The sequence below is a fragment of the Entelurus aequoreus genome, linkage group LG14, assembly GCF_033978785.1.
Source record: "Entelurus aequoreus isolate RoL-2023_Sb linkage group LG14, RoL_Eaeq_v1.1, whole genome shotgun sequence".
Lineage (NCBI taxonomy): Eukaryota > Metazoa > Chordata > Actinopteri > Syngnathiformes > Syngnathidae > Entelurus > Entelurus aequoreus.
The window spans coordinates 37947166-37974275 of NC_084744.1; the positions used below are offsets into that span (position 1 = coordinate 37947166).

Below are 27110 nucleotides of genomic sequence, written 5' to 3' on the forward strand. Positions count from 1 at the left end.
TAGGATGTTCATATATATCCATTTAGATGAAGAATGATGATAATCCTCGTGAAGAAAAGGGGGGGTGGAACCAAGTGGCTTTTTGTGTCGTTTTCGCCATTACCGGGGCTAAATTGGCTGTCAAAGTGTACCTACCAATTTGTTGGAATATGTCCTTGTCCTTCTACTATCCAGGTGAGAGGCATGATTTATGAGCTACAATAAAGTTTGACAAGCAAGGAAACGAGGAAGCAGCTAAACAGTCGATCATGTCAACATTGGCACACAAGCTCGTGATCAGAGCACCGCTAAAAATAGTTTGTCTGCGTTAGCACTTACAATAACAATATCACTAATACTTGGTTAACATTCAAATAACAAAATGTAAATGTAGTATTGTTGGCACTTTTTGGATATTTTTTTATTGGGTATTATAGGTGAAATAGAGGACCTCCCATTGGCTCCGCTGTAAGCGCACTTTTATTTATGAGTTACAATGCATTCAAAAATACATCTATCGCCATGTCTTTTATAATGATTGGGAAACATAGGCAAAAGTTCCCAAAAAAAAGTGCAGTTCCCCTTTAATCACTAGAAGATTAAAGGACAAGGCTCAATGGAGGAATGGCAAGCTAATAGCTAAGTTAGCCGTTAAACTAGATTTAAACTGTTTAGTAAAGTTTAAAAATTGTAGTTGAAAGCGTGTTACAACAGAAAGTAAGCAGTTATTAACAAGAAATTAACAAATAGATTAATAAGATCCATCCATCCATCCATCTTCTTCCGCTTATCCGAGGTCGGGTCGAGGGGGCAGCAGCCGAAGCAGGGAAGCCCAGATTTCCCTCTTCCCAGCCACTTCGTCCAGCTCTTCCCGGTGGATCCCGAGGCGTTCCCAGGCCAGCCGGGAGACATAGTCTTCCCAACGAGTCCTGGGTCTTCCTCCGTGGCCTCCTACCGGTCGGACCTGCCCTAAACACCTCCCTAGGGAGGCGTTCGGGTGGCATCCTGACTAGATGCCCGAACCACCTCATCTGGCTCCTCTCGATGTGGAGGAGCTGCGGCTTTACTTTGAGCTTCTCCCGGATGGCAGAGCTTCTCACCCTATCTCTAAGGGAGAGCCCCACCACCCGGCGGAGGAAACTAATTTCGGCCGCTTGTACCTGTGATTTTGTCCTTGACCATAGGTGAGGATGGGAACGTAGATCGACCGGTAAATTAAGAGCTTTGCCTTCCGGCTCAGCTCCTTCTTCACCACAACGGATCGATCCAGCGTCCGCATTACTGAAGACGCCGCACCGATCCGCCTGTCGATCTCACGATCCACTCTTCCCTCACTCGTGAACAAGACTCCGAGGTACTTGAACTCCTCCACTTGGAGCAGGGTCTCCTTCCCTGCCGGAGATGGCACTCCACCCTTTTCCGGGCGAGAACCATGGACTCGGACTTGTAGGTGCTGATTCTCATCCCAGTCGCTTTACACTCGGCTGCGAACCGATCCAGTGAGAGCTGTAGACTGGTTAGGCAAACTCCCATGCACCCTCAAGGACCCTGCCGAGAGTATAGAGCTGGTCCACAGTTCCACGACCAGGACGAAAACCGCACTGTTCCTCCTGAATCCGAGGTTCGACTATCCGGCGTAGCCTCCTTTCCGGCATAGCCTCCTCTCTAGTACACCTGAATTGACCCTACCGGGAAGGCTGAGGAGTTTGATCTCACAATAGTTGGAACACACCCTCCGATTCCCCTTAGCAAAGAGAGGAACCACCACCCCGGTCTGCCAATCCAGAAGTACTGCCCCCGACGTCCATGTGATGTTGCAGAGTCTTGTCAACCAAGACAGCCCCACAGCATCCAGAGACTTAAGGAACTCCGGGCAGATCTCATCCACCCCCAGGGTCTTGCCACCGAGGAGCTTTTTAACTACCTCAGCAACCTCAGCCCCAGAAATAGGAGAGCACACCACAGATTCCCCAGGAACTGCTTCCTCATAGGAAGACGTGTTGGTGGGATTAAGGAGGTCTTCGAAGTATTTCCTCCACCGATCCACAACATCCGCAGTCGAGGTCAGCAGAACACCATACACGGTGTTGACAATGCACTGCTTCCCCTTCCTGGTGGTCCAGAATCGCTTCGAAGCCGTCCGGAAGTTGTTTTCCGTGGCTTCCCCGAACTCCTCCCATGTCCGAGTTTTTGACTCCGCGACCGCTGAAGCCGCACACCGCTTGGCCTGTCGGTACCTGTCCGCTGCCTCCGGAGTCCTATGAGCCAAAAGAACCCGATAGGATTCTTTCTTCAGCTTGACTGCATCCCTCACCGCTGGTGTCCACCAGCGGGTTCTAGGATTACCGCCACGACAGGCACCAATTACCTTGCAGCCACAGCTCCAGTCAGCCGCCTCAACAAAAGAGGCACGGAACATGGTCCACTCGGACTCAATGTCCAGAACCTCCCTGGTGACATGTTCAAAGTTCTTCCGGAGGTAGGAATTGAAACTCTCTCTGACAGGAGACTCTGCTAGACGTTCCTAGCAGACCCTCACAATACGTTTGGGCTTGCCAGGTCTGTCTGGCATCCTCCCCCACCATCGCAGCCAACTCACCACCAAGTGGTGATCGGTAGAAAGCTCTGCCCCTCTCTTCACTCGAGTGTCCAAAACATGAGGCCACAAATTCGATGACACAACTACAAAGTCGATCATGGAACTGCGGCCTAGGGTGTCCTGGTGCCAAGTGCACATATGGACACCCTTATGTTTGAACATGGTGTTTGTTATGGACAATGTGTGATGAGCACAAAAGTCCAATAACAAAACACCACTCGGGTTTAGATCCGGGCGGCCATTCTTCCCAATCACGCCTCTCCAGGTTTCACTGTCGTTGCGAACATGAGCGTTGAAGTCCCCAAGTAGGACAAGGGAATCACCCGGGGGAGCACTTTCCAGTACTCCCTCGAGTGCATCCAAAAAGGGTGGGTACTGAACTGCTGTTTGGTGCGTAAGCACAAACAACAGTCAGGACCCGTCCCCCCACCCGAAGGCGGAGGAAAGCTACCTTCTCGTCCACCGGGTTGAACTCCAACGTGCAGGCTTTGAGCCGGGGGGCAACAAGAATTGCTAGCCCAGCCTGTCGTCTCTCACTGCGTGCAACGCCAGTGTGAAAGAGAGTCCAGCCCCTCTCGAGAGAACTGGTTCCAGACCCCTTGCTGTGTGTGGAAGTGAGTCCGACTATATCCAGCCGGAACTTCTCCACCTCGCGCACTAGCTCAGGCTCCTTCCTTCCCAGCGAGGTGACATTCCACGTCCCAAAAGCTAGCTTATGCAGCCAAGGATCGGACCGCCTAGTGCCCTGCCTTCGGCTTCCGCCCAGCTCACATTGCACCCGACCTCTATGGCCTCTCCCATGAGTGGTGAGCCCATTGGAGGGGGGGATCCACGTTGCCTCTTCGGGCTGTGCCCGGTTGGGCCCCATGGGGACAGGCCCGGCCACCAGGCGCTAGCCATCGGGCCCCAACTCCGGGCCTGGCTCCAGAGGGGGGCCCGGGTGACCCGCGTCCGGGCGAGGGAAAACTGAGTCTTGGTTGTTGTATTTCCATAGAAGTCTTCGAGTTGCTCTTTGTCTGATCCCTCACCTAGGACCTGTTTGTCTTGGAAGACCCTACATCATGGCAAGAGTCATTCAAATAACTATGATATATAGAACATGCTATACGTTTACAAAACAATCTGTCACTCCCGATCGCTAAATCCGATTAAATCTTCCTCCCCGGTGTCGCCTCTGGCATGCGCCGTTTCCTTTCTTTTTGCTGCTCAATCGCCGTTTTCTGCTGCATATTTCACTACGTCCGGCTTGTAATCTGCAGTATATGATTTCCTTTTCGGTGCCATTTTATTTCAGCCCTTCTCAGTTTTTATAAGTTACCGCCAATGTTGAAATAATCAATTTTAATAGCTACGGATGTAGCAGCAGTTAGCATCCCATGACCCACAATGCACTTCTGCCATGACGCACAATGCACTTCTGCTATGATTACGGATAAGACATAAAGATGCTAGATTTTACAAAGGAAATGTCACTTAAAAGATGGTAAAATTGTCATATCAACAGGAACAGAATGAAAGTTAGAAAACGCTAAGACAGTGTTTTAAATTTTGCTGATTCGCTCATTTTGCTGTCAATCAAAAAGGGATTCAGCCTCAGTCAGATCATCCAATTATCTTTCGGAAGCCCGGCGTCCAGGCCACGGCCACTTCTCATTAATTTTCAGAAACGCTCGGTGTCGGTGGGCGGGACAAAGCCAAGCATTTTTCCAATGATTATATAGTTTAGCTGCAAGAGAACAACCCACTCTATGCTCCGAATGAATGAGAAGAAACTCACGTCAGCTGTCGTGAAAGTAATTGGTAAATGGGTTGTACTTGTATAGTGCTTTTCTACCTTTTTAAGGAACTCAAAGCGCTTTGACACTATTTCCACATTCACCCATACACACACACATTCACACTGATGGCGAGAGTTGCAATGCAAGGCGCTAACCAGGACCCATCAGGAGCAAGGGTGAAGTGTCTTGCTCAAGGACACAACAGATGTGACTAGGATGGTAGAAGGTGGGGATTGAACCAGTAACCCTCAGATTGCTGGCACGGCCACTCTCCCAACTTCGCCACGCCATCCTAGTAACTAATTCTGAAGAAAAGTTGAACGCATTCTAGTGCATATTTAGTCAATGAAATGTAAATACAAAAGTACATATTTGACCACTTTTTGGAGGGATATTTCAGGGAAAGCTGTCTTACAGTCTTGGAGCAATCACTACTGCCCTATACCCATACGCCCTGTTTGTCTCTAAGGGAAACAGCCTCTGTCATGTTAGCCTCGGCGCTCTTACCAGACAATCGCGTGCATCTTGCTCACAGTTGATCAAAGTTTTTCCGTGGCCGAATTTTCAGTGCATCACAGTGTAAAGCGTGTAAATAATTAGCTATATTTAAATATATCCATTCATACAATGTATTACTTGAACTTGTTTTCACCTGAAAGACCCTGATTTTCAAGGGGTGGCTGCTCTCATATTGCAGTGTCGCTGCGCCACAATCAATGAATCCCTGCAGTTAATATATATGACCATTATCGGCCCATTTCACTCATGGATGATCAGAATCGGCAGCATGTACCCTGATCAGAACATCCCTATCTTTACACAAAAACAGGATATGTGTACCGGTAAATGTTTTTAATGAGGTTTTTCCACAAATAAAGTGAAAGAAACATAACATATAAATTAAAGTTCAAAGGATACTGCTTGAAAATAGCCTGGTAGGTATAGTAAAAAAAAATGTAACCTCCCTCCTAAAGAATCAGAATTGAGAATTGTTGAGAACTGGAATCGGAATCGTCTAAATTCAAACGATACCCAACCTAGTTTTTAATGGGACATTTTTTGTTCGTGTGTGATTTAGTGTTAAAAAAATGTAGTAGACTTACTGTAATTTTGAAATTGTTGCAGTGTGTAGAACTCAAGGGTTGAGATCTACTTTGCTTTCTTAGCAGGATACAGTTCCCAGCCGGGAGCCCCCCAGCCCGCTCCGCAGCAGCCCCAGCAGCAGCAGCAGCAGCAGTTCCAGAACTACGCGCCTCCTTCATCCCAGGCCCCTGCCCCAGGCCAGGCCCCAGCTGTCCCAGGCTTCCAAGGTGGCCAACAGCCACAGCAGCAACATCCTCCTCAGGGACCCCAGCAGTACCCACCAGGAGCCTTCCCTCCCCAAAACTATACCTCCCAGGCGTCGCAGCCCGCCAACTACAGTATGCCACCCAACTCCCAGCCTGGTTACCAGCCTCGCCCGGGGTACACCCCACCTCCAGGGAGCACCCCACCACCCGGGGCTGCTAACCCATACGCCCGCAACCGCCCCCCTTACGGTCCGGGCTACACTCAGCCAGGCCCTGGATACCGATAAGAGGGGTGTGTAAATGATTCTCTCTCTCTCTCTCTCTCTCTCTCTCTCTCTCTCTCTCTCTCTCTCTCTCTCTCTCTCTTTCTCTTTCTCTCTCTCTCTCACACACACACAACCCATGTGGCTCTTTGGACTTGGGGCAGGAATCTTAGCCTCATATGAATATCAGATCCAAAAACAAGTAAACCCTTCCGCTCAGTCTGATGGTTAGTGTTTGTATGCTGTCTCTCCAACATGCCATTAGCCTTCTTCTTTGTTTTTGTGTGTGTTCTTTCTCCACTATTTCCTGACACCACCTCTCCTTCCCGCTTTTTTCATTCTGATGTAACCACATGGAAGACAAAAACATGCTATTTTGTTGTGACACTTCATTGTCTTACCTGGCGCCATAGCTGACATCTGACACAATGAAACGTTACTCCGTTTTATGTTCTTATTTGCGTCACCCACTACCAACTGTTGGGTATTAAGGAACACTAGCTAAGTGAAGACGTACGGGAGGAGGGGGTAATCCCAGCGTAAAGGCTTTTTCCCTTTGTTCACCCCAATTAAAATCTTACTATCACTTGTTTTTACTAATAAATCATCTTCAGGTGAGATTACTCGTCATTGTATAAAACTGTAACTTTTTTTTTTTCTTTGCCAAAATAAATAATTGAGACCCTTTTTTTTGGTTGATCTTTTTGTGAATACTCTTTCTATGGCCTTTTCTTTTCCATTTTACTCCTAAAAAAACACATTTGGGAATACTGATGTCATGCCCCTGGTATTATTTTGTTTTCCTGTTTTGAGGCTTTCTGGCTGGCTGGATGTGTTCTTGGGGCAGTGCGCGCTTCTCTCATCCAAGTGTCTCGGCGAACGTGTTTATTAAAGACCGATTTTCAGAAGCTATTGAACATGCGCTTCCAAGCCCCAAAGTGGCTCATCTTTAATGGATGTGACCGCGTAATAATCGGAAAAATATGAGCGCCTTAGTAAGTATGGGACTCTGTTAACCTCAGGAGCTGAATTTAACATCACAGCCTGTGTGTTCCGTCCAATTCAAAGGCAACGAAAATAGTGCAATTTGGCACAGGCAGAAGCGCTTTAGTCTTGATTAGCCTGGAGACTACAAATTAGACTGTAGCATCTACTATTAAGTTAAAGTAGGCTGACCATATTCTGAAATCCCAAAAAGAGGACACATATATGCGTGCCAAGGCGGGCAGCATGCCAAGGCCGGGACTAGGTGAACATTTGCCAATGATACTCGAACTTGCTTTATAAATAATATATATTTATATTTATATATACCATCACACTCCCCACCAATGCCAGCACATCATTAAAGGAGTTAAAGGACTCAAAGGACTCCAATGACATCACAGGACTCCAAAAACAACATAAGACTGTAAAGACCCTCTCCATCAAAGAAGAGGATGTACGCCGGCAGTTCTTGAAGCTGAATACGCGGAAGGCCCCCGGGCCGGATGGTGTCTCACCCTCCACTCTCAGACACTGTGCGGACCAGCTGGCTCCTGTCTTCACTGACATTTTTAACACCTCTCTGGAGCTATGCCGCGTGCCGTCCTGCTTTAAGACCTCTACCATTGTCCCTGTCCCCAAGAAAGCACGGATCACAGGACTGAATGACTACAGGCCGGTCGCGCTGACGTCTGTGGTCATGAAGTCCTTTGAGCGCTTGGTCCTGCCCCACCTCAAGGACATCACCGCCCCCCTCCTGGACCCACTGCAGTTCGCCTACAGAGCCAACAGGTCTGTGGATGATGCAGTGAACCTGGCCCTCCACTTCATCCTGGAGCATCTGGACTCCCCAGGAACCTACGCTAGGATCCTGTTTGTGGACTTCAGCTCTGCCTTCAACACCATCCTCCCTGGACTGCTACGAGCTCTACCAGCTCAGCGTGCCCGACTCCCTCTGCAGTTGGATTAATGACTTCCTGACAGACCGAAGACAGCACGTACGGCTGGGGAAGATTGTCTCGGACAGTCGAACCACAAACACTGGTACTCCTCAGGGCTGTGTACTCTCCCCCTGGCTCTTCTCCCTGTATACAAACTGCTGCACCTCCAGTCACCAATCCGTAAAACTGCTCAAGTTTGCGGATGACACTACCCTCATCGGGCTCATCTCAAATGGCGATGAGTCCGCCTACAGGAGAGAGGTGGACCGGCTGACGTCCTGGTGCAGCCTCAACAACCTGGAGCTGAACGCCCAGAAAACAGTGGAGATGATCATGGACTTCAGGAAAGTCACAGCCCCACCATCCCCCCTCACCCTGATTGACTCTCCCACCCCCGTCCCCATTGTGGACTCCTTCCGTTTATTGGGCACCACCATCACCCAGGACCTCAAGTGGGAGCTGACCATCAGCTCCCTCATCAAGAAGGCCCAGCAGAGGATGTACTTCCTGCGGCAGCTGAGGAAACTTAAGGTGCCGACAGAGATGCTGGTGCAGTTTTACTCAGCCATCATGGAGTCCATCCTGACCTCCTCCATCACAGTGTGGTTCCCCGGCGCCACAGTCCAGGATAAGAATAGACTGCAGCGCATCGTACGTGCTGCTGAGAAGGTGATTGGCTGCAAGCTCCCATCCCTCCAGGACTTGTTCTCCTCCAGGACCAGGAGGCGTATGGGTCGGATCACAGCTGACTCTTCTCACCCTGGACACACGCTATTCTCCCCTCTCCCCTCAGGCAGGAGACTACGCTCCATCCAGACCCACACCTCCCGCCACCTGAACAGTTTTTTCCCCTCGGCCATCAGGCAAATGAACAATAACTCCTAACAGCAGCTCCTTGAATTCCTTGAATCCCTTCTAAGTCTATCTGATAGCTCAGTCACAGCTCTTTTTATACCAAATATGTGTTATATGTGTTTTATGTCGCACGTTTGCACCAAGAAAAATTCCTAGTTTGTGAACCTGTTCTCAAACAATGGCAATAAAACGATTCTGATTCTGATTCTGAAATAAAGCATTTTTTCTCCTCTGTTGACAGCAGTGTTGGCGCTAGGAATTTCAAAATGGGGTCCCAGGGACCCCATCAAGTCATAAAAATGGGGTCCCACAGTAAATTTTTGGGGTCCCACTTTTTTGTAAGCGTTTTGAAAACAAATGACAAAAGTATGCATTATCCTGTTATATCTCACATTCTATATTGTGTTTTGGAATAAGGTTGTCATAAACGTTACTTAATTCATTAAAAAAGATAATACAAAAGAAAACAAATGTGTATACATATGTAAATGTATTCAGTTATAAACATGAATTCACTTTCTTCTTTTCTTCATAGATCTAAACTTTACCGCTGCTGGTAGTTTTTTCTATGTTTTTATTTAATAAGTTATAGGTGTATTTATTTCAGTACAAAAGTGTAAAAAGTGTTTTGCTTGGGTCATGAAATGATGATAATGGTGTGCCAGGGCATACATACATTTTATATTTAGCGCTTAAATCTCTGGAGTCTACATCAACTTCACATCTATTCCTCATTTCAAAATGTTTTAGTTTTTTTTATGTTGTTTTTTTTGTTTGTTTTCTGCCCTTTTTTGTCAAACAAAACTATGTTTTTTATGGCAAACACACAAAATATGCAAAATCTTCCACTAAAAATATTTTTCAAAGTGGAATATTTGATGTGAAGTAATCGGAACCTTTGATTGGTCAATAATTCATAATAACATTGATTTTGATTCAATATTATGTTTTGACCAATGACCGTTTGAAAGAAAGAAAAAAAAAAGCTTTGTTTTATTAGTCAACATTGCAACTTTTTCTAAATTACATTTCACCTTTAAGCTTTTTTATTTCACTTTTGTTATGTTTTTGTTTATTTTAATAGTATTTTTAGAATGTGCCGTGGGCCTTTAAAACATTAGCTGTGGGCCACAAATGGTAAAAAAAAATTATAATCTGCGTCCTTTCTGATTTTAATGCGTTAAAAAGACACAAAAAGTACATTAACGCCAACACTGCTTGACAGTATAACAAAATAAGTCACACTTATATTCTGTAACATTCACAGTTTTGGAAAAAAAAAAGTGCAGAGGTAGAAATATTCAAAATAACCTCTTGTATATAATGTAAACATAAATAATGCCTCAAAACAAGTTAATTAAATTTAAACAAAAAACAGCAGACGAGCTCTCGCCCTGCACGGCTGTTTTGTGCTTTGTAGTGTCGATATGGGCTTGTAGATCGTTGGCCCCTTTATTTGCCACAGATACATATGTTGCTGCTTTGCACACAGTGCATTCTGCTTTCCATGTGTCACGGCCAGGACGAAAACACAAATACTTTTCCCGCAAATCATCCGTGAAGTTGCATTTACATTTCGGCATTTCTTGTTTTCATGTCTGTCTCTCCACTCACTAGCTCTCTCGCTCTGTGTCTCTGCCCCTCCCTCACGAATGTTGCTACGTGCGCGCACCTTCATTTTTTTTTTTTAACCCCTTCTTAACTTAACCCTGGACGTACATTGAAAATACACGCAACCCTAATTCAAAATGCCGGACATTTGAGGCATTTAAGAAGCCCCGCCCAGACACCCCCGCAAAAGAGGACATGTCCGGGGAAAAGAGGACGTATGGTCAGCCTAGTTAAAGGAAGTTACATTTGACCTGTGTCTCTGCTCTTAAATTGTGAAAGTAAAAGTACTACAATTGCTTGTTCCAGTGTCCAATCTTGCCTTGTAGCCTATTTTGTGCTAAACTACATCATCCCATTGCAATCTGCTGCACTCTTTGTGCGAAATTTAGCTGAGCTAATTTTAATGCTAACATACAAACTGATGTTGTCTTCATGATAACTTAGCTAACATAAAATTTTCTATGTTGTGCTAAACCATACTTGCCAACCTTGAGACCTCCGATACCGGGGGTTGGGGGGTGGGGCGGGGGCGTGGTTAAGAGGAGAGTATATTTACAGCTAGAATTCACCAACTCAAGTATTTCATATATATATATATATATATATATATATATATATATATATATATATATATATATATATATATATATATATATATATATATATAAAATACTTGACTTTCAGTGAATTCTAGCTATATGTATATATATATATATATATATTTGGACGGCGTGGCGAAGTTGGTAGAGTGGCCGTGCCAGCAATCGGAGGGTTGCTGGTTACTGGGGTTCAATCCCCACCTTCTACCATCCTAGTCACGTCCATTGTGTCCTTGGGCAAGACACTTCACCCTTGCTCTTGATGGGTGCTGGTTAGCGCCTTGCATGGCAGCTCCCACCATCAGTGTGTGATTGTGTGTGTGAATGGGTGAATGTGGAAATACTGTCAAAGCGCTTTGAGTAGCTTGAAGGTAGAAAAGCGCTATACAAGTATAACCCATTTATCATTTATATAATACATTTTGCGAGGTGGCCCATAATAATACTGGGCTGTGAACGGTGCTGCGCCATGTGCTTCGCTCTCCGTTCATGAATGAGTATATCATTTTGGCCGCCGTGTTCAATGGAGAAGTCTGTTCTACAAAATGTACAGGCAACATACCCCTTCCCCTTCGAACTGTCCTGGATGAACTGAAATTCTTGTTTCCATTCGTTTTGGAACTTGCAAGCGTATTTCTTCATCTTGCTCGTCAACGGCGTCGCCGTGTCTGTAACTTCCTCGTTCTTCTGCTTCGTCTCCTTGTTGTGTGCGCAGTTGTGCACTCTACTCTCTAAAAGCCGTAGATGTTTGGACGTCATTGGGCAGGTAAGCTGTTTATATTGTGGGAAAGCGGACGTGAGAACAGGCTGTCCCCACTCAGGTCTGCATTGAGCTGGAGGGGGCGTGGCCTCCAGCTCCGGCTGAATACCGGGAGTTTGTCGGGAGAAAATTTCTGCTGGGAGGTTATCGGGAGAGGCGCTGAATACCGGAAGTCTCCCGCTAAAACCGGGAGGGTTGGCAAGTATGTGCTAAACTACTCAAGTTCATGCCCACTACTACACTGCTGTGCTCTTTCTGCCAAAAATAAGTTAGTTGCTTGTGCTAACATTTAATATATTTATTTTGTGAAAAGTTAAGTTAGTTGCTTGTGCGAACAGTCGATCCTTGGGCTAAGCTAAGTTGGCCGATTGCAAGTAGAATCATCTACTCTGCTCCAGTTTTTGTGCTTAGTTAAGTTAGCCGATTACTCGTACCAACATAAAAATATGCCACGTATTTTATAAGTTAAGTTAACCAATTTATAGTGCCATAAATGCCAAGCTAGCATCCAATCTAAATACTATGTACTAAGCCAGGGGTCCCCAACCTTTTTGACTCGGGGGCCGCATTGGGTTAAAAAAATATATGGCCGGGGGCTGGGCTATATATATGTATAAATATATACTGTATGTATATTCCAAGCGCGATGATGTCACGGTATCGATGGGAAAAAAGCATTTTTAGACTTTATGATTTGCCTGAGCGGCTAGGAGACACTGATAGTAACAAGCGGTAGAAAATGGATTAGAAAGGACAGATTTTTAAAAATAATAATTAAAATATATATATATATATATATATATATATATATATATATATATATATATATATATATATATATATATATATATAAATATTTTATTTTTTATTTTTTTTATTTTAACTTGGGACTTCCCGCGAACCGGATTTTGGTGACCCCTGTACTAAGCGGAATTAGCCAATTGCTTTTGCCACCATCTTTTCTGCTATGTCATTGGTGCTACTGTAAGTAAGTTAATTTAGCAGATTGCTTGCGCTAACGTCCAAAAAAACAAAACAGAAATAAAACAGAAATGAGTATTGTTTTTGTATCAAAACAAGATTTAATGCTGAAAACAGTTTACATGTTGCAACAAAAAAGTATTTTCAAGAAGTAACAGGACAGTTTATGTACAGTTTTCAAAAATGTTTGAACACATTTCTTATTTCATGGTCAATTTAACATTTTCTACAATCTCATTTTCGACAGCAACAAAAAACAAGTTGGCGTGTTAGCATTTCAATCATCCTTCAAACTCAACATTGTTCAAACATATCTGTGATCCCAGGTAGACAAACTATGTAACACCATATATATATATATATATATATATATATATATATATATATATATATATATATATATATATATATATATATATATATAAACAAACAAATGTGTATTACTGTGCAACTGCTAGCAATTCCTCAGCAATGGCAGACTTGTGTCAGTCTTGCATGTACTTATCTTACTTACATCGTCCAAATGTACACTCACTATATGAGTGGCGCCGTGTCTGCATACAAATGACCAAAGTGTGTGTGTGTGTAGCCATGCAAGTACTGTTGAGTATTTATACTCTGGAAAGTACAAGCACACATTTTATCTTGTAACAATCTCTTGATAAATAGTATCATACAAACATTTTGGGAGCCAGCTTCCCAACATATTTTACATTGTTTGGTCACTCGTTCATCGGCACTTTATACAACAATCAGGGTTTTGTTTCCTGAAGCCATTCGTACCTGATAGACACCATCATCAAGTCGACAGTGTCTACGGTATTTAGCGCAAAAAAGAGGGCCAAACTCCCCAACAGGTCAGACTTTTTTCCGCACTCTTCTTCCGGAAAACTTCTTGGGAGCTCGTTCCTTGAAGGGCCTTGAGGAGGTTGGGGCTTACCACTTGCCGGGGATGGGTGTGCCGCATTCGTACCAGCCCACGTAAGTCACGTGCGACTTTCCGCCGATGATGGGTGTGCCGCATTCGTACCAGCCCACGTAAGTCACGTGCGACTTTCCGCCGATCTCACCGAAGCTGACCGGCTCTTGTCTCAACGCCCGGAAGAAGCCTGCGTAGGAAACCGATGGAATAAGTACTGAAGGCTATCCAGTATTCGCACGATGGTAAATCAGGAAGAATAGATCCTCTCTATTTACCAATTATTATGCACCATCATACATTTCTGTATTACGGCAAATTTCCTGACTTTGTGGATTATTTTGTTTCTACAATCACTAAACAACTGTCAGGAGGAGCGATTAATTAATTGATGGTTATTATTGATAAACATTGATCAAATACATGAGGCAATTCCGGAAGGAATTGCATGTGAATGCTCCAATGTTGAAGTTGAACTGAAATGCTGACAGAATGTAGTATGAATGTAAGAATAATTTGATTGGTTTAAATGTTGAGTTTGAATTTCCAGGAATAACTGAATTTGGTTTGGAACTTGGGTAAGTGTTAGTTTGAATGTCCAGGATGAGTGGAATGTGTTTATGATGGAATGGTTTGAATAGGTTGAAAAATGTGGGAATTTTACAACTTGGAAAAATGTCCCATTCATTTCAATGTGAACTTCCTGGAAATTTGGAAATTTGGGGAAAAGAGAGATTTTTAAATAAATGATTAGGAGAATGAGCTGAATTGGTTGGTGTTGGAATCGTTGAGATTGGTAAAGAAACGTTGAAGTAGAACACTTTTTTAATTGAGAGATGGTATTACGGAATTTCAGGAAAACCGGGAATTTTTCAAGTTCTTAAACCAACTTGGTTTTTTGTCCTGACTAAGAGGAATGTTTTGACAGTGGGTTGAAATGGGTTGAAAAATGTGAAAGGACTCATCGCACTAAAAAAAGGTTGGGAATAGGCTTAGAAAAAAAACAGGAATTCCTGGAAATTTGTTGACCGTGGAAAAATGGTTGTTTGAATTTCCACAATGAGTTTAATGTGTTGAAGGTGGAATGGTTTGAATCGGTTGAAAAATGTGGGAGTTGTGGAAGTTTGAAAACTGTCCCTGAAAACTGGGAATTCTAGGAAATCCGGGATTATTTATGTGTTATAATTGTTGAAAGGGAGCACACAATTCCTGAACAGGCTGAATATTTTGGAGTTGAAACGGTTTGAATCGGAGAAAAAACGTTGGAGTTGTGGAACTTTGAAAAATGTCCCATTAATTTCAATGGAAATTTCATGGAAAAGCGGGAATTTTTTTGAAAAGGCTAAAAAATTTGAATGTTGTGAATGGTCCGTGTTGGAATTTTTCAAATCGGTCGAGAAATGTTGAAGTAGTAACATTTTTAATTGAGAAGTGGTATTACGGAATTCCTGGAATTTCGGGAAAACTGGGAATTTTTCCAGTTCAAAAATAACTTGGTTTTTTGTCCTGATTAAGAGAATTGATTGTGGAAGGAGTAGTCGCCAGAAAAAAGGGTGAAAATAGGTCTTTGGAAAACCAGGAATTCTGGAAAGTCCTGGAATTAAAGGGATTAAAGGCCTCACCTTTTCTCCTCCAAACATATTGCTGAATATTGTGGCCAAACAGCTAAATTTTTGTTTCTTTAGACCACAGAACTTTACTCCAGAAGGTCTTATCTTTGTCCATATGATGTCAGATGAAACAAAAATTGAGCTGTTTGGCCACAGTACCCAGCAATATGTTTGGAGGTGAAAAGGTGAGGCCTTTAATCCCAGGAACACCAATTCCTACCGTTAAGCATGGTGGTGGTAGTATTTTGCTCTGGGCCTGTTTTGCTGCCAATGGAATTGGTGCTTTAAATGGGACAATGAAAAAGGAGGTTTACCTCCAAATCCTTCAAGACAACCTAAAATCATCAGCCCGGAGGTTGGGTCTTGGGCGCAGTTGTGTGTTCCAACAGGACAATGACCCCAAACACACGTCAAAAGTGGTAAAGGAATGGCTAAATCAGACTAGAATTAAGGTTTTAGAATGACATTCTCAAAGTCCTGACTTAAAAGTTTGGACTATGCTGAAGAAACAAGTCTATGTCAAAAAACCAACACATTTAGCTGAACTGCACTAATTTTGTCAAGAGGAGTGGTCAAAAATTCAACCAGAAGCTTACCAGAAGCTTGTGGATGGCTACCAAAAGCGCCTTATTGCAGTGAAACTTGCCAGAGGACATGTAACAAAATATTAACATTGCTGTATGTATACTTTTGACCCAGCAGATTTGGTCACATTTTCAGTAGACCCATAATACATTCATAAAATAACCAAACTTCAAGAATGTTTTTTGTGACCAACAAGTATGTGTTCCAATCAATCTATCACAAAAAAATAAACTTAAGTTCTTTAACAAGTGAATGTAAACTTTTGTTCGCGACTGCAGGTGGCTGTTATCCTTACTAACTAGCAAGTGGAGCGGTTTAGTTTCGATTTTGGTTGTGAGAAGTGGTCATCTCCATAGCATCAGGCGACTTAATTACCTGGCCTGGATGGTAACTGGTCTGCAAACATCTGCGTTCCGGTCCGTCCATCCAGGAAGGAGTCCACGAACTGGCAGTGGTCCTCGCCGTAACCCGTTTGATCACCAATGTTGTAGAACTTCCCTGCAAAAGACAATACGTTTTTTTGGTGTCCTTTGTTCAAAATAGTCGTTTCAGATCAGCGCTGCATTATTTACCATTGAGGGAGTCGCTAAGGTAAATCTTATATCTCAGGGAGTTGCACAGCTGGATGCCCACAAATTTTCGGTACCAAGTCCTCTTCACATATTGCTTCCCGTTGCATTCCGAGTGGGCGTCTGATTTAAACGGGAACTGTGTCCAGATTGCATCCTTTCCTGTAAAAACAAACAATGACATTGTTAATAAAGTAATTATGTGAACATGTTTTATGCAACAAAAAAAGGAACACTATTTACCTGAAACGTTTTCACTCACTCGTGGGTCCGCTGCATGTACAAAGAAACATTATCGGTTAATAATATATTTACAAAAATAATACATTTATGTAAAGATCCATATTTTGTAAAAATTAAATGAAAGTGTATGAACAGTGGTATTTTATTTTATGAATGTAGTGATTAGTTTAATGTGGTACAATCACTGAATCTGCAAGTGTATTTCAATCATACTTCCTTAGAGTTCATTGTCTGATTGACATAAATTACATTAGTTTAACTTATTTTTACAAGCAAAATTAATTGATTTTGAGTTCCTGCAGTAAGAGTAAACACAAAATATGCTCCACAAATTCATTGTATATAGAGTAGTAGTCTCTAAGGCAGGGGTCACCAACCTTTTTGAAACCAAGGGCTACTTCTTGGGTACTGATTAATGCGAAGGGCTACCAGTTGGATACACACTTAAATAAATTGCCAGAAGTAGCCAATTTGCTCAATTTACCTTTAACTCTGTTATTATTAATAATTAATGATATTTATATTTGTGGAAACACTGATCATCTTAATGATTTCTCACAATAAATATATATAGAAACAGATAAATATCAATATGCAACACTTTATTTTTATATTTTCTCTAAGTGCACATTTTTCAAATTGAACATTTTCAAATGATCACTTCTAAGACAGTCTTGTGAAATCACAGTATCCCATTTTAACTAGCTAGCCACTAACATTTTTTTTAACAAATCATGAATTACTTTGCACCATGTTTGTACAAATAATAACTCATGTAAAATACAAAAGTAAACTCTCAAATTTTTAAATCATGTCACACTTTGAACTGGACACCAAATCTGTTATCTGTTTTTTTGTCAGTTAGTGGGAAGCCTGGCATTGCATGCTGTTAACTAGTGTGTTGTACTCTGGTGTGTAACTTGACACTGCAACTCTGAGTGAGTCTTGCAGATGTGCATCAGTGAGGTGTGTTCTGTGTTTGTTCTTGATGAAGTTCATGTCAGAAAAGGCTGATTCACAAAGATAAGATTTTTCCTCATTGTTTGCGGAACCTTCTTAATCTTTTGGACATATTTTCACAGCAATCTGGCCTTAAGTTTAATTATGATAAATGTAAAATGTTAAGGATCAGAAATCTAAAGGGAACGTCCTTTCGAATGGAATGCAAAGTGCCTGTTTTGTGGACAGATGGACCAGTTAACATACTTGGTGTTGTTGTCCCAGAAAATCTGGAAGATCTAGGCTCAGTAAATTATGATAATCGACTAAGAAAGCTGGACAAAATTATGCAATTATGGAAAGGGAAATCCCTAACCTTGTATGGTAAAATGTCTATTGCCAACTCGTTAATTATTCCTCAATTTATTTATTAGTTTTTGTCATTACCAGCTCCATCACAAAACTTTTTTAAGATTTATGAGCGGAGGGTCTTCGATTTTGTCTGGAACGGCAAACCAGAAAAGATTAAAAGAAAGGTTTTGTACAAAGAGTATGAATATGGGGGCCTGAAACTTCTCAACCTTGAAGCTATGTGTCTGTCTTTAAAAGCATCAATTGTTCCAAAGATGTATTTAAACATTGAGTGGTACACAAATGTCCTGTTGGACAAAAAACATGTACTGTATCAAAAGAAATTGTATCCTTTTTTACAAGTGATCCCCTCCCAGAGAGTCTGCTGGGAAACATGGCGGGGTTCATAAAGGAAACAATCCACTCATAGTGGTGTTTTTAATTTTATGTGCCAGAAAAAAGAGACGATATTTTGCAGCAGTTAATATGGATGAACTATAATATTGTAATAGATGGAAAGCCTTCCTTTTGGAAAAATATGTTTGAAAGAGGAATCATTTTTGTCAATGATATTATCAATGAGAATGGTAAAATTATGAAGTATGATGAATTTAGAGCTATGTATGGTGATGCTTGCTCAAGCTTTTCATTTTATCAACTAACTGGAGTAATTGGGAAAAGATGGAAACAAATAATTAATTATGGAACTACTAAATTATTAGTTTGTAAACCTCTAATAAGAAATTCTAGTTGGCAAAAAGGAACTAAAATAAATAGAAAAATATATAATTTTTATTTAATAAAGAAATCTTTGAAGGCTGCCTCATACAACACAAATGGAAAATGGGAGGACTTTTTTGACTGCCCGTTGCCATGGGATGCCATATTCAAACTAATTTATAAAACCACTATCGATGTGCAAAATCGTTATTTTCAAATTAAAATTATTTATAACTTCTTACCCACAGGGAAAATGTTAAAATTATGGAATATGACAGAGTCAGATGATTGCCGATTTTGTTGTCAGGAGCCTGAATCCACCCTGCATTTGTTTTGGTATTGTCATATTGTGTCTTTGTTTTGGGTGGAAGTTGAAAAAATGTGTTTAAGGATTGGTGTGTTTATGAAGCTTAATGTGGTTTCTGTTATTTTAGGAGAGTTCATTGACAATCATGATTTAGTCAATTTAATTATAGTACTCGGTAAAATGTTTATTTTTAAGGCCAAAAACAGATATTCACTTAGTGTTACTTTCTTTAAAACATTTATTCAGTATTTTCTAATTTTAGAAAGTTACATGGTTGAAAACGATAATGATGCCAAAAAACATTAAAAAAAAGATGAGAAGTCCTCTAAGGCTTATTTTGAAAGTATAATTATGTTTATAGATTATATGATATCTGTTGTTGTGTTCCCTAATTTGAGTGACCTGGACATAATCTGGACTGTACATAAATGCTTATTTTGAAAATGTAATTTTGTTTATAAATTATATGCAATCTGTTGTGTTCCCTAATTTTTTCTGTGTACATGAATGAAGGTGTGTGTTGCTGAGTTCGACTTGGACATTATCTGGACTGGGCCTGGTTTAAAAAACCCTTTAAACAAATCTAATTTCATTGACAACCTGGTCTGTTGAAGATAAGGCCCTTTTTTAAAAAATAAAATAAAATAAGATAAATAAATAAAAAACATTTTCTTGGAAAAAAAAGAAAGTAAAACAATATAAAAATAACTACATAAAAAATAGTAATTAATGAAAATGTTAGTGGACCAGCAGCCTATACAATCATGTGTGCTTCAGGGACTGTGTCCCTTGCAGATGTGTTGTCTATGTTGTGGGAACCAGAATATTGGTAGCAGAAAGAAATAACCCATTTTGTGTGAGTGGGTGTGGATGAGTGTGCATGGGGGAGGTTGTTTGGGTTGATGCACTGATTGAAAGTGTATCTTGTGTTTTTTCTATGTAGATTTAATTTAAAAAAAAAAAAAAAAAAAATTTTTTTTTTTTTTTTTTTTAGAACAGGCCCGCGGGCGACTCATCTGGTCCTTACGGGCGACCTGGTGCCCGCGGGCACCGCGTTGGTGACCCCTGCTCTAAGGGGTGGTCCACCTTCAGTTGTTTATAGATAACAACACACACTGCCTGTCTCGTTTTAATATTGTAATAATCCAGGAATGTAGGCTCATACGACTTATTTGTTTGTCTTGTCTTTATTGTACGAGATGCAATTCAACCACACAACAACTCCAATGTGTGTCTCCCTCTTTTCCCGGCAATACTGGAATCCTTACTTTCTATCAACAACGGCACTTCCCTATCTCTCCCCGGAAGTCCCGCCCCCCAGCCAAAGTCATTGGCTAACACCCCCTAGCCAGCCGCTACAATATTTACAAAAATAAATGATGCTGACCTTAGACATCTTATAATTAGACACAGCATCGACCGCTACTGCCTACTGGCGCTGACGAGACGCGGGGCCGCCATCTTGGGGTGGTGATCCGCTCCACTCAGTGCAATTCATTTGGCAGGAGCAATGAACTGTCAGCGCATTTAATTCATTTTACCTCACTGAATACCACTGATTTTCACGCGGTTTTTCGTCATACGTGTAGCTATGATAAAGGACACATGTTTTGGCGTGTTTTATTATTCATAGTTTGCTTAACAGTAATAGAATATTCTTATATGCTATAATTAAGTGACCAGACGTCCCAGATCAAAACTGGGAATATAATCCCAGAGAAGGGGGAAAAACGGTCAGCTATTTTTAAATTCAAGAAACAATATGATTAGGTTATATATACATGTGTATATCCTACATAAACAATGTATGAATACATTAGATATCTATATATCGTAGGGACCTATAGACTGTATCTCTGTTGCTTCAGCAGCAGAGAGTTTATTCTGTCTTGACACTTTGTATTGATATTGTGTATTACATTATTCCCTTAAATGATAATGTTTACAGTGATTTTTTTATATGTATGACTAAATTTAGACTTGTATAATACTGTATAGCCACTGTCCATCTGATTGTCTAGTTAGCTAACACATATTACCCCCCCTACACAATCTGGACTGTGGCCCTAACTTTTACCTAGGCTGACCATACGTCCTCTTTTCCCCGGACATGTCCTCTTTTGCGGGGGTGTCCGGGGTGTCCGGGCGGGGCTTCTTAAATGCCTCAAATGTCCGGCATTTTGAATTAGGGTTGCGTGTATTTTCAATGTACGTCCAGGGTTAAGTTAAGAAGGGGTTAAAAAAAAAAATGAAGGTGCGCGCACGTAGCCACATTCGTGAGGGAGGGGCAGAGACACAGAGCGAGAGAGCTAGTGAGTGGAGAGACAGACATGAAAACAAGAAATGCCGAAATGTAAATGCAACTTCACGGATGATTTGCGGGAAAAGTATTTGTGTTTTCGTCCTGGCCGTGACACATGGAAAGCAGAATGCACTGTGTGCAAAGCAACAACATATGTATCTGTGGCAAATAAAGGGGCCAACGATCTACAAGCCCATATCGACACTACAAAGCACAAAACAGCCGTGCAGGGCGAGAGCTCGTCTGCTGTTTTTTGTTTAAATTTAATTAACTTGTTTTGAGGCATTATTTATGTTTACATTATATACAAGAGGTTATTTTGAATATTTCTACCTCTGCACTTTTTTTTCCAAAACTGTGAATGTTACAGAATATAAGTGTGACTTATTTTGTTATACTGTCAAGCAGTGTTGGCGTTAATGTACTTTTTGTGTCTTTTTAACGCATTAAAATCAGAAAGGACGCAGATTATAATTTTTTTTACCATTTGTGGCCCACAGCTAATGTTTTAAAGGCCCACGGCACATTCTAAAAATACTATTAAAATAAACAAAAACATAACAAAAGTGAAATAAAAAAGCTTAAAGGTGAAATGTAATTTAGAAAAAGTTGCAATGTTGACTAATAAAGCAAAGCTTTTTTTTTCTTTTCTTTCAAACGGTCATTGCTCAAAACATAATATTGAATCAAAATCAATGTTATTATGAATTATTGACCTATCAAAGGTTCCGATTACTTCACATCAAGTATTCCACTTTGAAAAATATTTTTGGTGGAAGATTTTGCATATTTTGTGTGTTTGCCATAAAAAACATAGTTTTGTTTGACAAAAAAGGGCAGAAAACAAACAAACAAAAAAGACAACATAAAAAAAACTAAAACATTTTGAAATGAGGAATAGATGTGAAGTTGATGTAGACTCCAGAGATTTAAGCGCTAAATATAAAATGTATGTATGCCCTGGCACACCATTATCATCATTTCATGACCCAAGCAAAACACTTTTTACACTTTTATACTGAAATAAATACACCTACAACTTATTAAATAAAAACATAGAAAAAACTACCAGCAGCGGTAAAGTTTAGATCTATGAAGGAAAGAAGAAAGTGAATGAATGTTTATAACTGAAGACATTTACATATGTATACACATTTGTTTTCTTTTGTATTATCTTTTTTAATGAATTAAGTAACGTTTATGACAACCTTTTTCCAAAACACAATATAGAATGTGAGATATAACAGGATAATGCATACATTTGTCATTTGTTTTCAAAACGCTTACAAAAAAGTGGGACCCCAAAAATGTACTGTGGGACCCCATTTTTATGACTTGATGGGGTCCTTGGGACCCCATTTTGAAATTCCTAGCGCCAACACTGCTGTCAACAGAGGAGAAAAAATGCTTTATTTAAATAAATATATTATTTATAAAGCAAGTTCGAGTATCATTGGCAAATGTTCACCTAGTCCCGGCCTTGGCATGCTGCCCGTCTTGGCACGCATATATGTGTCCTCTTTTTGGGATTTCAGAATATGGTCAGCCTATTTTACCCCTGTTGGCTTTTACAATATTTATCTTCATCATTTATGTCAACTTTATGTTTTTCAAGAATGATATTTTTACATGTAATTAATTTCATTGACAAGCAATTCTATTATGGTCACACTCTTGTTTGCTAGCGGCTACGATTTCAGTACTATTGAAGATCTTTGCTGCTTCTCAACTCTGTGGTAATATTCTTTTCACAAAATACAACCGTTAATGGTAAATCTTACTTGTGAAAAGTAATCCCCTGATTCCTATTTTCAACAGTCCGCTCATTTGAGCAGAAAAACGCTGAACACCAGCCCGGCATCTTTGTTTTCTACCTGTCAACTGTCAGGTTAGGCTGCTCGTCGGCTCCTCATCACCACTTCAAGATGGCGGCCGAATTTCTCGTGTCATAGCAGCCAATGCTGCGTCTACTTATAAGATGTCTATGCTGCTGACTTCTGCGTGCAGCAGTTGTCACCCGACGTAATTTGTTCTGATTGGCCTGTTACCCGGAAGTGTTAAATTCCGAACACCTTTTGGAATTAATCAATCGCCCTTAAGTCATTAGACTTGTTATATAAACTATGTTATGTCTTGTTTCTTCGTTATTTAGAGCTTGGTTTCACGTCAGCAAATTATGTTCATAAAACGATGTTATTATAACCAAATAAAATAGTTTTTTGGGCATAACTGTGAAAAGTCGACGTGTGATTTAGCGCTCAATGCGGCGTCTACATTGTATGTCCATGACTACGTCGTCTGGAAAATGTGTTTCTACCGGCCCTATTAATATCTGCGGCAAACCATTGTAAGGTAAGCTGATCATTGTCTTTGTTTATTTAAATTTTTAAGATAATGTGATGTTAATTCAAATATTAACGTCAAAATGCGAACGTTCTGAAGTCTGTTGTTGCTGTTTGCAGGTACGTGAGGATAAATTCGTCCTAAACGTTACCTTGCAGGTACGACACCAACTTTAATGTACTTAATTTGTTAATTTTTTGTCTTGTGTAGAGGTGTAATGACAAACTGTATCAATGATAAACTGTGGTAAAACTCTTGACGTTTAGTATTACCGTTTTAAGTTAATTATCATAAAACCGTGATTCATAAACTCAGAGATCCTTTCAGTTGGAGAAACAAGCCAGCCAACTAAGGGCTGACTAGCTAGCTTAAAGGGGAATTGCACTTTTTTGGAATTTTGCCTATCGTTCACAATCATTATGAGAGACAAGAACACACATGTCTTTTTTTTTTTAGGATTTTAAAGATGATAGAGAACAGTGGTCCCCAACCACCGGGCCGTGCCCGGTACCGGTCCGCGGACCGATTGGTACCGGGCCGCGCAAGGAATAAAAAAAAAAATAAAAAAAAATAAATATATATATATATATATATATATATATATATATATATGTATATATATATGTATGTATGTATGTATGTATGTATGTATGTATATATATATATATATATATATATATATATATATATATATATATATATATATATATATATATATATATATATATATATATATCATACTTGCCAACCCTCCCGTTTTTAGCGGGAGACTCCCGGTATTCAGCGCCTCTCCCGATAACCTCCCGGCAGAAATTTTCTCCCGACAAACTCCCGGTATTCAGCCGGAGCTGGAGGCCACGCCCCCTCCAGCTCAATGCGGACCTGAGTGGGGACAGCCTGTTCTCACGTCCGCTTTCCCACAATATAAACAGCTTGCCTGCCCAATGACATCATAACATCTACGGCTTTTAGAGAGTAGAGTGCACAACTGCGCACACAACAAGGAGAAGAAGCAGAAGAACGAGGAAGTTACAGACATGGCGATGCCGTCGACGAGCAAGATGAAGAAATACGCTTGCAAGTTCCAAAACGAATGGAAACAAGAATTTCAGTTCATCCAGGACAGTTCGAAGGGGAAGGGGTATGTAATTATGTTGCCTGTACATTTTGTAAAACAGACATCTCCATTGAACACGGTGGCCGAGTCATGAACGGAGGAGAAGTTAAACAGGACAATACTGCCATCTACTGGATAGCCCCCGGAACACTGAAATTCAAGTATTTATTTTATTTATATGTATAATAAAATAAATATATATACATATATATATATAGCTAGAATTCACTGAAAGTCAAGTATTTCATATATATATATATATATATATATATATATATATATATGAAATACTTGAGTTGGTGAATTCTAGCTGTAAATATACTCCCCTATTAACCACGCCCCCAACCACGCCCCCGCTCCACACCACCCCGACCGCGCGACCCCACCCCCCACCTCCCGGTATCGGAGGTCTCAAGGTTGGCAAGTATGATATATATATATATTTTTTTTTTTTAATTAAATCAACATAAAAAACACAATATATACATTATATATCAATATAGATCAAAACAGTCTGCAGGGACACAGTCCGTAAGCACACATGATTGTATTTCTTTATGAGAAAAAAATAAAAAATAAAATAAAAAATCTTTTGCGCATTTATTTACATTTCCATAGCAGCGCACTTCTGACTTCCTGCAACATATATGTTCCTACTCCCGGAATCAAACGCAAGTGTGTTTTCTAATCATGGCAGACTTGGTAATGGACAACGAAGAAGACTATTTTTCAACAAATGAGGATTCACACCCTTATCTTTCTGAAACTAAATATACAGATAATTAACTACTTCTTTTAGAACCAAGCAGGAAGAAGAAGCTGAAACGTTGGAGCAGACGGAAGCCAGAGAGTGCGACATGGTCACGCTGCAAATCTGGAACTTTGAGCCAAGCTATTGCGAATAATGGATTGCTTACCCAAATCAACTGGAAACGTCCCCAGGCATGCTTTACCAAACGGACAACTGTCCATCGAGTAAGTCACTATACTATTGATCATGATACATGCAGCACATCACTGTACACTACAGTACATACGCTTTCTGGCTAGCTATGTACAAACAAAACATGAAATGTGGGCTAATACTTTACAGATACTGTAATATGATTGTTTATGTTTTTCACTCAGTGTAGATTGATGTTCTATCTCAGTGTTGTGCATTACAAACTCAAACGTGTTTCGTGCTGACGTAGAAACTAGCTTATCTCTTGCCGTAGTTAGATTTTACAGCTAAAACCGTAGTCGATGTGTTAGTATGCTAGAAAAATAATTCCTCTGTGTTCGCTCTTACAATAACAATGTTGCTACAGTTTGGTTATTAAACAGGTTACAGAACGTAAATTAAGTATTGTTGACGTTTTTTTAATTCATTTTTAAAGTGATTTAACGGAAGAATTGATTGCTCCCATTAGCTGCATTGCTACCCACTCAGAACAAGTCGATTTTTATATGTTAGAATGCGAACAAAACAACTTTTGTCTTCTTGTCTCTCATAATGATTGTGAACAATAGGCAAAATAAAAAAGTGCAGTTCCCCTTTAAATGCTAACATAAATACAAGAGACGTCATTGTTTATTAACTCTAAAATATTTACAAATTAAAATGAATAAAAAACAAACATGTTTACATATAATATATTTAAACACCCAAATGGAAACCAGAACAATATTTAATGTTTCTGCCAGTATATTGTCTATTCATCTTTATTAAAGGAAAAAAAACTTCAGTATGTATAAGTACTTTTTGAGCACGTTCAACACTACCGTGATAATAATAAGTGTGGTCATACAGTCCCAATAACAATAAAGTCAAAATGTTAGTAATGTTATATGTCTATAGTCTTATGCTTTCTTTGTGTTATACAGCACTAATGGCTTTAAATTGTGGTTCTTCTTCAAGTAATGAGTGCATTCTCATTTGCTGAAAATGCATTATTATATTCCCAATTATCTGATGAAGAGTATTCACCTAAAACAGATTATATCCAATGATTAAGTTTATCTTAGTATGGTTCACTGTGCAAAACTTGCCTGACTCCGTGTTAAACGACACTGCATCACTGGATGGTCCTGTTCCCAGCTCGTTCTTCGGTGTGACTTTGAATTCGTAACTGAAACAAGGCAGGCAGACACCATCCAATCAATCCAAGGGATAAACCCAGCTTTTATGCACATTTTGCCATCTGAAAAATAGTTGAGCGAATGTGAGTCGCTGTGACTACACCTTCTGCATTCAGAATCAGCTGATGGTTATTCCACGTGCTGCGTTTAAAGATATTCTGGCAATGCTGAGACATTAACAAAAAACAGCCCAGTGGGATCATTTCTGGTGCTTTCTAAAACTCCAGATGCAAAATGAAAAACCCCTTCCACCCACTCCATCCTTCTGGTTTTTGTTTCTCTTTTGCTATTTTTGTGTGCAGTGAACCCCCCAACTAGCATTTTCTATCGTAAAGCAAACAATTT

General features: G+C 40.5%; 2 protein-coding genes and 1 long non-coding RNA gene across 10 annotated transcripts in view; 2 read left to right on the top strand and 1 right to left on the bottom strand.

Moving 5' to 3' along the window:
* tfg (trafficking from ER to golgi regulator) overlaps positions 1-6595 on the top strand; it is a 35946-nt gene extending 29351 nt beyond the window's left edge. For both annotated transcript variants that reach the window (XM_062069813.1, XM_062069814.1), the window contains exon 8: positions 5523-6595. In XM_062069813.1, the coding sequence (XP_061925797.1) occupies positions 5523-5932 (410 nt within the window). In that variant the 3' untranslated portion in view covers positions 5933-6595. The remainder of the gene's footprint in view (positions 1-5522) is intronic.
* A 6211-nt stretch (positions 6596-12806) lies between these two features.
* The window catches only part of LOC133664854 (target of Nesh-SH3-like), a 55646-nt gene continuing 41342 nt past the window's right edge, over positions 12807-27110 (bottom strand). For 2 of the 6 annotated variants that reach the window (XM_062069820.1, XM_062069819.1), the window contains 6 exons: positions 26676-26755; positions 16566-16595; positions 16326-16484; positions 16129-16251; positions 13648-13748; positions 12812-13590 (listed from right to left, as the gene is read on the bottom strand). In XM_062069820.1, coding sequence (XP_061925804.1) covers positions 13576-13590; positions 13648-13748; positions 16129-16251; positions 16326-16484; positions 16566-16595; positions 26676-26755 — 508 coding nt within the window. In that variant the 3' untranslated portion in view covers positions 12812-13575. Of the gene's footprint in view, positions 13591-13647; positions 13749-16128; positions 16252-16325; positions 16485-16565; positions 16596-26675; positions 26756-27110 lie in introns of all 6 variants that reach the window. The other 4 variants (XM_062069816.1, XM_062069815.1, XM_062069817.1 and 1 more) reach the window with 4 other exon arrangements.
* The window catches only part of LOC133664856 (uncharacterized), a 29325-nt gene continuing 25416 nt past the window's right edge, over positions 23202-27110 (top strand). For both annotated transcript variants that reach the window (XR_009828650.1, XR_009828651.1), the window contains exons 1-3: positions 23202-23536; positions 23647-23685; positions 25444-25619. This is a non-coding gene — a long non-coding RNA (uncharacterized LOC133664856). The remainder of the gene's footprint in view (positions 23537-23646; positions 23686-25443; positions 25620-27110) is intronic.